Source organism: Apis florea, unplaced genomic scaffold (genome assembly GCF_048593485.1).
Source record: "Apis florea isolate Af1SG1 unplaced genomic scaffold, ASM4859348v1 contig_3170_pilon, whole genome shotgun sequence".
In the NCBI taxonomy this organism is placed as follows: domain Eukaryota; kingdom Metazoa; phylum Arthropoda; class Insecta; order Hymenoptera; family Apidae; genus Apis; species Apis florea.
In genome coordinates, this window is record NW_028256714.1 from 1,342,694 (window position 1) to 1,357,795 (window position 15,102).

The 15,102-nt window shown below is 23.7% G+C and overlaps 2 protein-coding genes across 6 annotated transcripts; one reads left to right on the top strand and one right to left on the bottom strand.

The window, feature by feature from the left end:
- Positions 1-696: 696 nt before the first annotated feature.
- LOC100865499 (protein SERAC1) lies at positions 697-4,719 on the bottom strand. Of its 2 annotated transcripts, none has more exons than XR_015292615.1 (15): positions 4,137-4,719; positions 3,936-4,063; positions 3,648-3,848; positions 3,425-3,552; positions 3,232-3,342; positions 3,009-3,144; positions 2,801-2,944; positions 2,474-2,731; positions 2,139-2,328; positions 1,866-2,030; positions 1,664-1,791; positions 1,419-1,571; positions 1,178-1,251; positions 1,020-1,086; positions 697-936 (listed from the first exon to the last, which is right to left on the bottom strand). XR_015292615.1 is itself a non-coding variant. In XM_012485631.3 (15 exons), exons 1-15 carry the CDS (start codon positions 4,205-4,207, stop codon positions 822-824), a joined length of 2,142 nt encoding a protein of 713 aa, XP_012341085.1. In that variant the 5' UTR covers positions 4,208-4,659; the 3' UTR covers positions 697-821. The 2 variants fall into 2 exon arrangements, 1 of the variants encoding a protein (XP_012341085.1); XM_012485631.3 differs by having other exon boundaries at positions 1,178-1,324; positions 4,137-4,659.
- Positions 4,720-4,893: 174 nt separating this feature from the next.
- Positions 4,894-12,747, top strand: eRF1 (eukaryotic release factor 1). 4 transcript variants are annotated; one of them, XM_012485634.3, is made up of 12 exons: positions 4,894-5,166; positions 5,310-5,521; positions 5,869-6,044; positions 6,245-6,372; positions 6,451-6,601; positions 6,708-6,898; positions 7,009-7,138; positions 7,258-7,478; positions 7,569-7,716; positions 8,125-8,235; positions 10,276-10,292; positions 11,254-11,387. In XM_012485634.3, exons 2-10 carry the CDS (start codon positions 5,436-5,438, stop codon positions 8,202-8,204), a joined length of 1,311 nt encoding a protein of 436 aa, XP_012341088.1. In that variant the 5' UTR covers positions 4,894-5,166; positions 5,310-5,435; the 3' UTR covers positions 8,205-8,235; positions 10,276-10,292; positions 11,254-11,387. The 4 variants fall into 4 exon arrangements, with proteins under 4 accessions (XP_012341088.1, XP_086766349.1, XP_003693023.1 ...); XM_086910223.1 differs by lacking the exons at positions 10,276-10,292; positions 11,254-11,387 and adding an exon at positions 8,303-8,871; XM_012485635.3 differs by lacking the exon at positions 10,276-10,292 and having other exon boundaries at positions 4,953-5,166; positions 11,254-11,392.
- The last annotated feature ends 2,355 nt before the right edge of the window (positions 12,748-15,102 follow it).

Sequence of the window (15,102 nt, forward strand, 5' to 3'; positions counted from 1 at the left end):
GCTAAAAGCAAATATAAACAAAAAGATTAAATAATGAAAGAAGAATAATTTAAAAATTATGAAATTATCATCATTTTCTATCATAAATGAAACTCACAAAGAATAGAAAATAATAAGAAAAAAATAGATATAGGATAAGAAGTAAACGCCATCTCTTGACAATTAAAAATATTTTTTCAAAAAATCTTTCTAGAAATGTTCAAAGATGACGCTGAAAGTTACTTCTTATACTATCTCTTATTATTTTCTATCCTTTCTTTGTTTCATTTATGATATTCTAAAGATGGCACTAATTTCACAATTTTTAAATTATTTCTATCTTTTTCTCCCACTATTTACTCTTCTTGTTTATTTGTTTTGTCTGATATAAACATCAACAATTAAGAAATGACTCCAATATTCCATTATAAATATATAAGTATATTAATCTTTTGATTGAAAATTTCGTAAGTATACTTCAAATTTTTATTATTCGAATGATACTTGCTTTTACTACATTTTAAAAAATTATTAATAAATGCATAATTTTTTATCATTCATTTATTGATTCTATTACAAAAATTTCGTTTCTTATTTTAGTTAAAAGTAATCAGTAGTATCAAGTGAATATTTAAAATATTTTATATTTTTATAATATAAAGATATTTATTCTAAATTGAACTTATTGTTATTATAATTAAAAAAGAGGACTATGAATTTGTTATGCTTATTTGTTTTTTTATGCCATAAATATTGTTAATTTACATATATAAAAATAACTTTTTTATATCATTAAGATATTTGTTTATAACCACACAAAAATATAGAAATACATAATAAATTTATAATAATTTACTTGGTAATGTTAGCAATTCCATAATTGGAGAAACAGTTTTTTTTTCATGAATTACATGACGTTTAAGAATGCTCAAAAGTTTTTGATATAAGAAGGAATGCCTGTAAAATAAAAATATAAGATTCAAATTTCGTAATTTTATAATAATTACAAAATAAAAAAATAAAAAAATTTAAATTATTACCTGCTAGCTGGTTTACATATAGACAAATGATCTTGTGCAATTTCATAAAATTCGCCTACTCCAGGGTCTAAAAATAAATAAAAATAAATATTATAATTTTTATTAAGAAATTTATAATATATAAAACTATATTAAATTATGATTTTTTTAAATCATACCTGCTGAAGTGGATGTAACAAATTGAAATGGAACATTTAATGGTGTTACATGGGTAGGTTTAGTTTCGCTAAAACTAACAATTTCTATAGGATATTCCTTTAACATATCGAGAAATTCATTGTGCAATTTTAATAATTGTGGCGATTCTAAACATAATCATAATTTTTATAAATATATTTAAAAAATTAGTATCGTTATATAGTATATATATAGTATATATCGTTATAGTATTTAGTATACCTTCACGAAGTTCCTGTACTTCAATTGATGGCCATAACACCATTTGTGTTGCCTGTTTTAATGCAGCTACACGAGAACCTCGATGTGGAGTACTATAAAATACTATACTGCGTGTATTTTTACATACATTATTTTTATCGCCATTTTTCCATTCTAAAAAAGTCAATTATATTTATATTATTATTATTATATATTATATATAAATTTATAAAATTTATGAAGATATTTTATATGGTGAAACCAACCATCTACAAGCATTTTTTTTACTAATAAACCACCCATTGAATGACAAACCCAAATCATAGGTCGTTTTCCAATACCCGCAGTTAATAATTTTTTTATATATTCTTCACTCCTTCCAGCCATAGTAGCTCTAATCAACAAATAATATAAATAAATTACAAATATTTAATGGTTAATTAAAATAATAACATTAATCATATTTACTTTGCACTCTCTATTGGACATAGAGATGTCCACATTGACAAATTAGTATCATAATTTATCCCAATAACTCGAATAAATGGTACATCATCTGGTAACCAATCTTTAGGCCAACATTGTGTTTTATGTTGCTTATCATGGAAAATTTTCTTCATACAAGCATCGTTTCTAAAATCAGAAATTTTAAAATTTTTAAATTTTTAAATAAATTTTACTTTAAAATTATATAAATATCTTCAATGAAATTTTAAATAGATTTTAAGAATAAAATTGTACCCATTGCAGGAAAATGGTCCATTTCCTCTGGAACTATTTTGAGGACAATCATCTAAAATTATTTCAAAATCTTGTCCTATTCTATCCCATTCGCGTTTTCTTAAATCATAAGTTAAATCTTTCAAAAATTCTTGAGAGTGATCATCTATCAAATTTGAAAAATCAATTCCATCTTGTATAAGATATGGATCTATAAATATAATAATATATATATTATAAATTTTTCAATATTAATTTTAAATTGATATTTATTAGAATATTTGTTTGTAAATTACTGAATTATTAGAATATTGATGTAAAATTTTTCACATTTATTAGATTATATAATAACAAACCTACAACTCCATCTTCAGATGTATCAAGATTTCTTTGTCTCCATGTTATAAATACACCACCAAGTAATCCATGTAAGAAAATAACATCCAAATTTATATTTGTTGTAGTTTTATGCAAAGGATGAAGAAGATAGATACATCTTGGATATTTAACAAATTTATTTTCATCGATATCTAAATTTGCTAATGCACGACTAGCTGGTGCTGATAATCTTACATTACTACTTTGAGACCACTCTACCAATGTACCAATCCAACCTTGAAATGGAAACTTAAATAATGCATAATGCACTTAGAGAATTCTAAAATTTTATTTTACATATATACCTGCTTGAAAAATATCTTGCAAATATTTTGAATGAAGTGAAATATTAGAAATTATTTTTGCAAGTAATATACACATATTAGTGTTATCATTAAAAATTTTCTTTATTATCATTAGTAATGAAAGACCACCACCATCAATGATATCTAAATGAAAAAAAAAAATTAATTACAAATAATTTTAAATTGCTATATCTATTTGTTACTTTACCTTTGCTATATTGCTCAAGACAAGAATGATGATATAGTGCTTGTACACAATTCTGTAATAATTCTTGATCCCATACTGTGGCTGGTGCTACAGCCAGCCCTAAGTTTGTTAAATCGTGATCAAGTATCAGACTATCCTGTTTTTATACTTTGTAAATAATTAAAATGCGCACAAAATAGTTTGCACAATAGAAATTAAAATATTTTTTATAATATATACTTACAGAAGGTGTATCTTTAAAATTTTTATTAAGAAACTGAATAAGACATGGATGTGTATTTTCACATAATGTGCTTAAATGAAGAAGTAATTGATGTATTTTTTCTATTACATCCTATGAAAATATAATCTTTCATTAAACATATAATTCAAATATAATTCAAATAATTAAAATAAAAAATTGCTACAATACATACATGTAATTTATGCTGTACATGATAATATGGTGGCTTTAAAAAAAATCTTGAATCAACATTTGGCATTCTTGCAAGTGAAATTGCAGTTTTGGCATCCAACATTTGTGCAATATGTTGATAATGCCAACCTATAATTTTTAATTAAAAATATAAAAAATATTTATATTAATATAATATAAAATATTAATATAAAATATTAATTATAAAATAAATGAAAAAATACTTTTTAAATGTTTCAAGGAATTAAGAGTACAAAGAGCTTTCAAACGTTCTCTAACATTGCCATGTTGTGCAATGTATAATAATTTGTATGCTACATTACGAGTTAATGATTTCCACCATTTCATTACAGTATGATTGAATGAAAGAGATTGTACTGGCACAGATGATTGTAAATTTTCAACTTTTCGTAACATGAGTACATCTAAAAATATAATAAAAAGATTTAAATTTATTCCACATAGGATTATTAATAAATCATTATATCTAATATATAATTTTTCACAAATACCTTTGAATCGAGGATCATCAACATAAATATATTGAGTATGTGGTTGTTCCAAGCTCAAGATATTAGTAGGTACAGAAGATTGTAAAATTTGTGATACCTGTCGTAATTGATATAAAAACCAACAGCCACTATATAAAAAAATATTTATAATATTATTTCATTATAAACAATATTTATAAAAATGCAATGAACATAACTAACCCAACAATAACAATAGAAATCCCAGTTGATTTTACATACTCTATATATTTCTTATAAGTTTTTAATCTCATTGTAAAAAAAATTATATTCTATCAAGAACATATATATATTCATATAATCTTAATATTTAAATGTTATAATACATACATATATATATATATATGTATATATGCCATGTGCCAAAAATAGTCAAAATCGAGAATAGATAATTATTTTACGATCACACTTATATATTTGTACATAATTATTGAAATATTACAATATTCATTATATTTTATTTACTTTTTATTTAATATTTATAATACTAGAAAAAAAAACAATTTATTAATGTCATATTATTTATCAATATATTTAAATATAATAGACATCATAGTATGTTTAAAGTTTAATGTTCATGACCAACAGGATAATGATAAGAAATATTTATAACCAAAAATATTGACAAATATTAGATATAGTAATAAGAAAAATATTTTTATAGTATGATATATTGATACACACACGCAAAAAAAAAAAAAAGAAATTTTTAATAATTCATATATATCGAAAATTTCAAATTCTATTTAAATATGTATATTATATCAAAATTTTTATATTTTTCATCAGTTTTTATTATATATATTAATTAAGTAATATATAAATTAATAACTGCTTCAAATTAATTATTATAGATTCTATAATAAAATTCCAATAAAAATAGAAAAAAATAATAAAATTACAATTAAATTTCTATGTTACTGCGGATGAAGCATTAAGTAGTATAGAATAAATCGCAAGCAACCAATGCAAATGCGGCTGCGCCTGAATACGACAAGCGGCCTCGAGGCGCTGTTCGCGCACGAACTCTTCAGTCTTTTTGCTTCCCATTTTGTACCGTACAGTACGTCCACCGAAGTACTGACGTTTCGCTGTGCCATCGCATGGCCGACGTGTGCATTCCGAGGTTCACTTTCGCGTGGTACCCGCTGTGTCACAAGTATCACTTTTAAAACGTAACACTTGTGGCAAACATCAACATACTGATCTCAAAGTGAGTGAAAAGTGTGGTAAACGATAGTTTCATTTTCTGGAATAGAACAGTAATTCTTTGTCGAACACGTTCTTTCTGACATAATCCGGTATAAACTGGATTGAAGCAGATTCATCGATAAACGGATTGATCATTCATTTCAGAGAAAAATTCCTAGATCCGGCTTTCACGTCGACGTGGACCACCTTTCCAGGCTTTGTCCCGTTGGTGATAAACGATTAATTTAGTAGCAACTCATAAGCCGCGACCACGCGACACAACGCGCAGCTATGTCCAACGAGGAGACTTCCGCCGACCGCAATGTCGAAATCTGGAAAATCAAGAAACTTATAAAAAGTCTCGAAATGGCTAGAGGGTAAGTAGGTCGAAATTAATATTGCCGCGCCTTTTCTTATCAGCTGTTCGATTTTCTATCTGCACATATGCTTTAAAAAGCATGTGGTAAATAAGAAGTAACGAACTTTCGTTTCTAATCAGAAAATGAATTTTACCTAATATTATACAAAAAATTTTGCAAATTTTTAAAATCCTGAAAAATATGTTATATTTCTTTATTGTCTTATCATTGAATTTTTTATTACATTAAAAAAATATATATTTTATTAATATAATATTAGTACAACCTCATATAAACAGATTGTTTTATAATATAGCGTTATTTATAATATATTTTTATCATGTATCAAATATCTTATTTCACAGAAACGGGACTAGCATGATTTCACTAATTATCCCTCCAAAAGATCAAATATCAAGAGTAAGCAAAATGTTAGCAGATGAATTTGGTACAGCATCAAATATCAAATCTCGTGTAAATAGATTGTCTGTTTTGGGTGCAATTACGTCTGTACAACATAGGCTAAAACTATATACTAAAGGTAATTTTAATAATTTTTTATATTGCAAAATTTATATAAACATTAGATATATTTTTAATTTATTTTATTATATTTAGAATTAAAAATTTACAAATGAATTTTTATCACTAATATTTATCATAAATATTTTCTTCAAAAGCATAGCAATTATGTATAATTATATGTTGATAATATTAATTAGATATTATTATATATTTTAGTGCCTCCAAATGGCCTGGTGATATATTGTGGTACGATCGTAACAGAAGAAGGAAAAGAAAAGAAAGTTAATATTGATTTTGAACCTTTTAAGCCTATTAATACTTCTCTTTATCTTTGTGATAATAAGGTATTATTTTATAATTTTATAAAAAAATTTTTGAATTAAATTTTGAAAAAAATTTTAATATATTTTGATTTTTTTTAGTTTCATACTGAGGCACTTACAGCATTACTTGCTGATGATAACAAATTTGGTTTTATTGTCATGGATGGTAATGGAGCATTGTTTGGTACACTACAAGGAAATACTCGCGAAGTTCTACATAAATTTACAGTAGATCTTCCCAAAAAGCATGGTACATAATAATATTTAATAAAACATTTATATATGTGTATATATATATATTTTTTTATATATGTTTACTGGAAATTGTTATATTAATTAATTTAATTAAATTTTAGGCAGAGGAGGACAGTCAGCACTTCGTTTTGCTCGGTTGCGTATGGAAAAACGACACAATTATGTTCGAAAAGTCGCAGAAGTAGCTACGCAATTATATATTACTAATGATAAACCTAATATTGCTGGCTTAATTTTAGCGGGTAGTGCTGATTTTAAAACAGAACTTAGTCAATCAGATATGTTTGATCCAGTAAGTTGATGAATATATATATATCTGTATATGCAATTAAGTTTGTAAATATATATTTTTCCAATTTAATTTGAATTTACTGTAATTTTTTATATTTTTTGTTATTTTAGAGATTACAAGCAAAAGTTATAAAATTAGTAGATGTTTCATATGGTGGTGAAAATGGTTTTAATCAAGCTATTGAATTAGCTGCTGAATCTTTGCAAAATGTAAAATTTATCCAGGAAAAAAAATTAATTGGTTAGTATATTTATCATTTATATTTTTAAAAATTTCTATTTTAAAAATATAAATTTAAAAAAGTAATGGTGGAATTATTACTTTATTTTAAAAATAATATCAATATTATAATTATCTAGGTCGTTATTTCGACGAAATTTCGCAAGATACAGGAAAATATTGTTTTGGTGTAGAAGATACTTTAAGAGCATTAGAATTAGGTAGTGTAGAAACTCTCATTTGCTGGGAGAATTTAGACATTCAACGATATGTTTTAAAAAATCATACAAATGCAGAAGAAAAGGTTTTACATCTAACACCAGAACAAGAAAAAGACAAAACTCATTTTACTGATAAAGAGGTAAATTAAAAAATTTTAATTATTTAATTAGTAAATTTAATTAAATAAGCATAAATATAATTAATATTAAATATTCTGTATTAAATTTAGAGTGGAGTAGAATTAGAACTTGTAGAATGTCAGCCTTTGCTTGAGTGGTTAGCAAACAATTACAAGAGTTTTGGTGCCACTTTGGAAATCATTACAGATAAATCTCAAGAAGGTTCTCAATTTGTAAGAGGTTTTGGTGGCATTGGAGGTAAGTTTTACTTTTTTTTATTTGTTTTTGGGGCTACTAACATTATATTTGACTGAAAGTAATATACTTAAAGTAATAATTTGTATTCATCCACTCGAAGTACATACTAACTGAAAAGCGGCTGATTCCACTTTGATTAGCTAACCTGTAAAACAAAAGATATAAGTTTAATGTTGTGTATATATAATAAAACTTTCAATAGATTTTTAAAATGTAGTTGAATCTTGAGAATTTTCTCCAAATATTTCTTCCTTTTTAAAACATTTATTACAAATAAAAAAGTAGTGCAAATTTCAAAAATGTATCTTTATCAAGATATTAAATAAATTCATATATTTCAAAAGTAAATGGTATTAAAAAAAAGTTAAAAATATGAGTTTTAATTACGGAGTATATCTTGATGCATAGGAATCCTCCGCTACAAAGTTGATTTCCAGTCACTGCAGGCTGATGAGCCTCTTGATGATGTTGACCTCGATGATTACTAATTTCATCTGTGAAATACTCAAAGTTGACCAGGTAGCTCTTTCTCTGTCTTGAGTGCATTCGTTTACATTTCGTGTATTATAGAACATATTACTTTCAGAACTGGACAAATTTATCAAAATATTTATGAGCCTTATAGTATATATATATATATACTTAAATAAAAAAATAAAATAGCAAAAAAATAAAATAACTACACTAAAATATTATTACATTAATTAATGATAATTTAATTATTAAACCCTCATATGATAACTAATAGTATTCATTAATAATTTAATTGTGTCAATGTACATCAAATAATTTGCATTTTAAGAGTAGACTGTATCAAATATATCATATATTATTTTATGATATAAATCCTATACTCATCATGAAGAGATCAATTTTTACTCAATTGTTAAAAATCATTAATATAATATTATTATTGATATATTATATTATTGAGACTTCAAATATATGCATCAGTATGGAACGATAAATTTGTCCAAAAAAATTTGAAGTTTCTTCTGTTGGATTTCTCACTGAATAGTATAGTTCGATACTTCTGTGCAAATCTGTAGTATATGTATGTCTCTTCTGATGAGTTTGAATGTGAATATAGATATTTTTAGTTGTGAATTTCGAGGTATAATGTTTCCTTTTACAAATAAAAAGCCTGAAAACTTTGCTGTCTTCTTTTTTTCTTGGTGGTACAAAAATTAAGAAAATCTTGTATATACATATATGAAATATGGATAATTGTATTTGAAGAGGGTGAGTTGAAGTATTCCAGTTTTCCAATTTTTCTGTCTTGAACATTATTAGACACTGTTTTTTTTAGTGATTGTACGTTATATTATTAGTAATTAAAATCAAACTGTAGGTACAATACACATCAATTTAATTGAAATATGATATTGCTTATTTTCATAAACACAATTATATATTTTTGTTTTCTCATGATACATTTTACTTTAAATTTTTGTTGCATATTTGTATACATAAAATTAATCATAATTTAGATGACACATAATATAATTTTATTAATTCTTGAATTCAATGTAATACATTCTCAAAATATGAAAATATCAAATTTATTATAAAGATATATATTCTATTTTTTGTATTGTCATGAAGATACAACATAATAATACGATATAATAAAGATTAATAATGTATAAAAAATAATTGGATAAAAATTAAAGATAAAGATAAGAAATATTTAATTTTATAAAATATTATTTTACGCATTTTATATATTGTAATAATAATTTAACGAAGTATATATATGCGTATGTGTGTGTGTGTATATATATATATGTGATTTTCGAAATAAAATCTAAACCACTATTTCTTATTTTATTCTGCAATAGATATATATAGAAAATTTTTTTTATTGCATGTAATGCTTCTTAGCTATTTTATAGGCAGATATTTTAAATTCCTTTTTTTTATATATATTTATTATCTTTATTCTTTATTTTTCAATTTTAATAAATTTAAATAAATTTTTTGCAAACGAAAAACATAATATTTTTTAGATTTTTAAATAAATTACTTAATACATACAATTGATTTTAAATAAGAATATAATAAACATCTATTGCATTAAAAATATTATAATATATGATTAATTTATAAATTTTGTTAGAATTATATTTCTTATTAGAATAGATTTATAATTTAATAATGTATATATTTATCTTTTGAAGCTCTGAATTAGAACTTTGATTTAATTCAAATATAGATAGAAGTATTATTATAAAATATTTTATTAAAATTATATCTAATATTCATATAATTATATAAATATGCTTTGTTATTGCTTGTATAAAAAAATAATCATAAATTGTTTGCTGCATGTTATGCAATAGGCAAATATTTATTTCATTACCAAAGATAAATTATGATTTTATGTTCCTTACAAATACTTGAGTAAATATTAAAAACAGAAAATAATATTATTTCTTTGGTGATGAATATAAAATATAATTAAATAATCATTGTTCATGTAATAAATAGCTAGGCTTTGTTAAATTATTAATCGATTTGATCAAGCATAAGTACTAATTGATGGTTTGTTTCTATTAGCTTGCATATTGGGAAAGGTATAGTAATTGCTTTTTATTAATTTAGTGGAAAAAAAAGCTGTGAAATTATTAAGCCTTATTATTGCACTTAAATATATTTTGCTTTAGAATGTTATACATATAAAAAATGATTCTATTTATTAATAATATATAATTTTTTTATTATTAGAAACAGTATCACTACAATATTTAGTTATAAATATTACATTTATTTTATTTTTGTTATTAATAGTAAGATTATTAATTTATAGAAATAATTATTTAAAATTATAGATTGTAATACATTTAATACATAACAACATGAATAACTGTTTATTTACACTATAATTCTTTATTATAGTGTATTTTATATTGTCTATTATTTTCTTATTATAGCATATATTTTTATAAGTTAGAGTTAAATGCTTTTTATATTTTTAATAAAATTATAAATTAGGATTATTAATTAATATTTTTTAAATTATAATTTTAAAATTATATTCATTACATGTATAACATTCATTTTACATTATAATCATATTATCAATATATTTATTTCATATCATCTTGATTTTATGATATTATGATTTTTTTATTTTACAAGTTATATCGAATAACTTTAAAAATAACAGTGTTTTTCTAAAATAGTATTTTCTAAATTATTGTTTTATATAATCAATTTTTATTGAAGAATATAATTATATTTATGAATTATTAAACTATTGTTAAAAACCCGAAAAACACTGTATACAAGACATTATGCATGATTAATAATTATCATTAAATAAATTTTTAATAATTACATAAAAATTATTTATCATCATTTTTCACAAATTATTGATTGTAAATTTTATTAATTTATTTATAAAATCTATCTTTTTCTAAAGAGCATCATTTGTATAATTCAAATATTTTTCATTTATTTTTATAATTTATTATAATAAAAATATTATAATTAAATTTTGTGTCTAAAATAGTATTTTGTTAATATGTTTTACAGGTATATTGCGGTACAAAGTGGACTTTCAGAGTATGCAGTTGGAAGATGTTGAAGTTGATACTTTTGATCTGGATGATTATTAAATCTGTGACTCAACAGACAGTTATTTTAGCTTCAGAGGAAAACATAAGTATATGTTCTCCCTTGCATCATATTTCAAGAGAGGCACATAGAAGGACATGTTTATAAAATTTATTATATGATGCAACACACACATTATGAAATTATTCATTAGATTTCATTCAAGCAATTCATAGTCGATACACAAAGGTGAAAAGCACAAGACGTGACGCGCCGATAATCCATGTCCATGATGAAAAAAAGGCAACTCGAAGACTGTGACACTTAATTAAGCCAGCTTGATACCTGCCTATCTCACACAACATTATCTTGTATTACAGTTACATTCTTTAATTATTCACATGGATTTATTTAAATAATAATTACACGCGTTACAGTGCTGAATATGTTTGTACAGTACACGGTTGGAGATATATCATAATTTTGTAACAAATTAATGTTATCATCTCGTCGTAAATTTTACAATTGAGAAGAAGAAAAAAACGTAAAAAGATACTCAAATAGCATGAGGATGAATGTAGCGTTATTTTTGTTCAGATACAATCATGGATAAGCTGTAATAAACTGATTATCATGAACATGAAGTTGCGTATCGTGTATTCTATACCGATTACTAAATTCATATGAATAATGAAGAGTTCTGTATATAGACTTAAATTTTTAATGGCACTGTTGCCTTAGACATAAGTTAAGATCGCGTAATATCCCAGGAAAATAAAATCTTTCCGTCTCATCGAGTGATACACATATAAACATATAAGAAATAATTTTTCGTATCTACATTAACTTTGCTGGCTCTCGACTCTTATATTTTGTACACTCATAATTGTATATAACAAATTCTCCGCAAGTGTATCGAGATATATCTTTTCGATTGTTACAACGGTGCACTCTATTAGTAAAGAAGTATCTTCTGCAATATTTAAGTGGCAGTTATTGAAAATATTACAAAATTTATTTTAACATTGTTAATTTAAATTGCTTATTCATATGATGCCTTTGTAATAAATAATAATATGTATGTATAAATGTGAGAAGAATGAAACGTGCAATTTTGGTGAAGTATCTTTTATGAAATATCGCTGTATAGTAAAGAAAGGTTTGCAAATATTGTGAATCTTTTGGTGAAAATAATGTATTGTTAATTAATAGTATAATTAGATTATTTATACTATTACAACGTATGTGATGCAGGGATAAAGCTTTATGAAAACTTCATCAAAATAGAACGTTCAACAAAAATGACCTGGCTTATGGTATGTGCACAACGAATTCTAAACATGATGGTTTAAAAGTATTGTATCTGTGTATTGTCTTCAAGGCAGCGAAATGTTGAATGTCAGCTTAATGTTTCTTTAAATTTTTATATGTAAACATTCTTTCAATAGGAATCTAGATAATTATTTATTACTATATCGGTGCGATTATTTCTTCTGTTTAGCAGAAGATTATTTTAAGTATACAAGATTTAGTTCTATAATAATTCGGTAAATGTCTGAAAGAGATTAGGGAAAATCTGCGTAATATTAAATAATCTTTGGTTCTTTTTTTTTTTTTTTTTTTTTTTTTGTTTTTTGATTTTTATGTAAGGTAAGAGAAAATGAGTATGCAAAAGAATGCGCATAAAAAAAAGATTAGACGTCGTTCGTACATTTCATTTAAACAAATCAATGACGTACTTAGATTATGGCTTGCCTATGATCTCTTCCATAAGCATAGTTGTATAATCTGCTAACAGATTTATAATTTTTGGCAATCTTATTCTCCTGTATTGCTACAAAATATTTTTGTTCCTTCAAATGTTACATTTATCTAGCAAGGCAATACAAAGATGTAATCGTTATAAGTTTTGCTTAATCAAATTTTTCAGAATATGAACTTATTATTACCTCATATTTTATATGTATTGTACGTATAAAGTACATTTGTGCTATGTCCTAAAAATTTTAACTCATCTTTACTGAAATGAAATGAATTATGAACGGTAAAAATATGAATTTTAAAGTTACGTAAAAAATTGTTGGCCGTACCATGATACACGTTCTATTAACCCCAGAAAGACCGAGGCTTGAATCATTATATAAAAAACTAATGAGAGATATATTAAGTCCACCTAAGTTTTTCATGTTTTAAAAGCAAATATTTTAATAGGATGAGTAATTTTGGATTATTCGGAATATGAATAGAACATATTAATATTTTGTATGAGATTTTTCATTAATAATTTATTTAACCCAATCGCGATACATCAAAATTTAATTATTCACAAGTTTCGTATTACACTATTTGAATGATTTTTACATATATGTTGTTTACAATTAGTACAATATTGCTTTGCCTTGGATAAGTTATATTTTATTCTTTTATTTCGCTTCCGATAACATTTGTAGCAGCATCCTTTTCCTGTTGGTTTTTTTCTTTTATTTTTTTTCTTTTTGCTGTTATCTCCTTTATTTTTTCTATATTATTTATTGTATGCTTTTGCAATCTTGTTAAATTCGGATTCCTATCTAATTGCTTTTGAATCAATTCATTGAATAACTCTTGTAAGAAAATCTTTTGTGTGTTCATTTTTATTTATCATCTAATTTAGATTTACTATTATAAATAAGGAATATGTATTTATAATATGAATATGTAGACCAGCAATATTTAATAATATATAAAACAGAGAAAAGTCATCTCCGATTTCCGCGGAATTATATGAATATATTCTTGCCATTTGGTTTATGACAAATTCCTCTTCGTTGCAATGTAAGATATATTGATATCTATTTTTCTATCAATATATCTAATTATCGATTTTTCTATGCGAATCCTTAAACGATAATAAATAAATTTTTAGAAATTTTTTGAATGAAAAAACATTTTTCAAATTTTGTAAATAGTGGACTCGAGGAGGGTCTTTACCCCTCCTCCCCCGGTCTTTCTAGGATTAATAATATTTTGTGAAGTGATAAAGAGGGATATTGAAATAATGACAAAATAATAGTTTTCAATATTTAAATAATTATTAAGATGAAAAATATTTTAATTTTGAAAATAGAAATCATTTAAATAACAAAAAATTATAGTATTAATTTATAATATATTCTTTAATTTTCAGGAAATTAATTCATATGTCATTACAGTTTTATATTTTTTTAATACGTAATTTAAAAATATATTATTTATTTTACTATTAATAATACAAAATTGTGAAAAATACAATTTTGTAACATTAACAACTATAAAATATTTTGATGTGCTTCTTCAAAAACACATGAAATTTGATGATTAAACATTATTTCCAATTTCTCTTTTTTCACGTACGCATTACAAAATTTATACACAAAGAAAATTAAAACGTATCGTTAATATCAAAATTTAATAAGAATCTGAATAGAATAGAATATGAAAAAGTGAATAAGAAATGAAAATACAGTCTATGTTTCTCATGCAAAGAAGTTGCTATTAGAACCCGAAAATGTCACAATAATATTTGTTTTCACAGAGCATATTTAAAATAATTACTTAAAAATATTTTAAGATTGTAAAATAAAAAAATAAATAATAATAGTAATAAAGAGAATAAAAAAATAGTTTTTAACATTTTTGCTCTGTGATAATTTCACAATAAAGGATATTTCCGGGTTCCAATTATAACGTCTTTTTACATTTTTGTTAATGTTCTCCCTTTTTATACATATACGTAAATTTTATTTATATGAAATGACAGAAAATTATCTTTATATTATTGGTAAAATATTTGCCTATAAGATGAGGTGC

Coding starts and splice junctions, on each gene's coding strand:
- LOC100865499 (XM_012485631.3), bottom strand. CDS start 4,207: ATGAGATTAAAAACTTATAAGAAATATATAGAGTATGTAAAATCAACT. Junction 4,064..4,136: donor ATTTCTATTGTTATTGTTGG/GTTAGTTATGTT, acceptor TTTTTTATATAG/TGGCTGTTGGTTTTTATATC. Junction 3,849..3,935: donor TGATGATCCTCGATTCAAAG/GTATTTGTGAAA, acceptor TTATATTTTTAG/ATGTACTCATGTTACGAAAA.
- eRF1 (XM_003692975.4), top strand. CDS start 5,436: ATGTCCAACGAGGAGACTTCCGCCGACCGCAATGTCGAAATCTGGAAA. Junction 6,602..6,707: donor AGATCTTCCCAAAAAGCATG/GTACATAATAAT, acceptor ATTAAATTTTAG/GCAGAGGAGGACAGTCAGCA. Junction 7,479..7,568: donor CTCATTTTACTGATAAAGAG/GTAAATTAAAAA, acceptor TATTAAATTTAG/AGTGGAGTAGAATTAGAACT.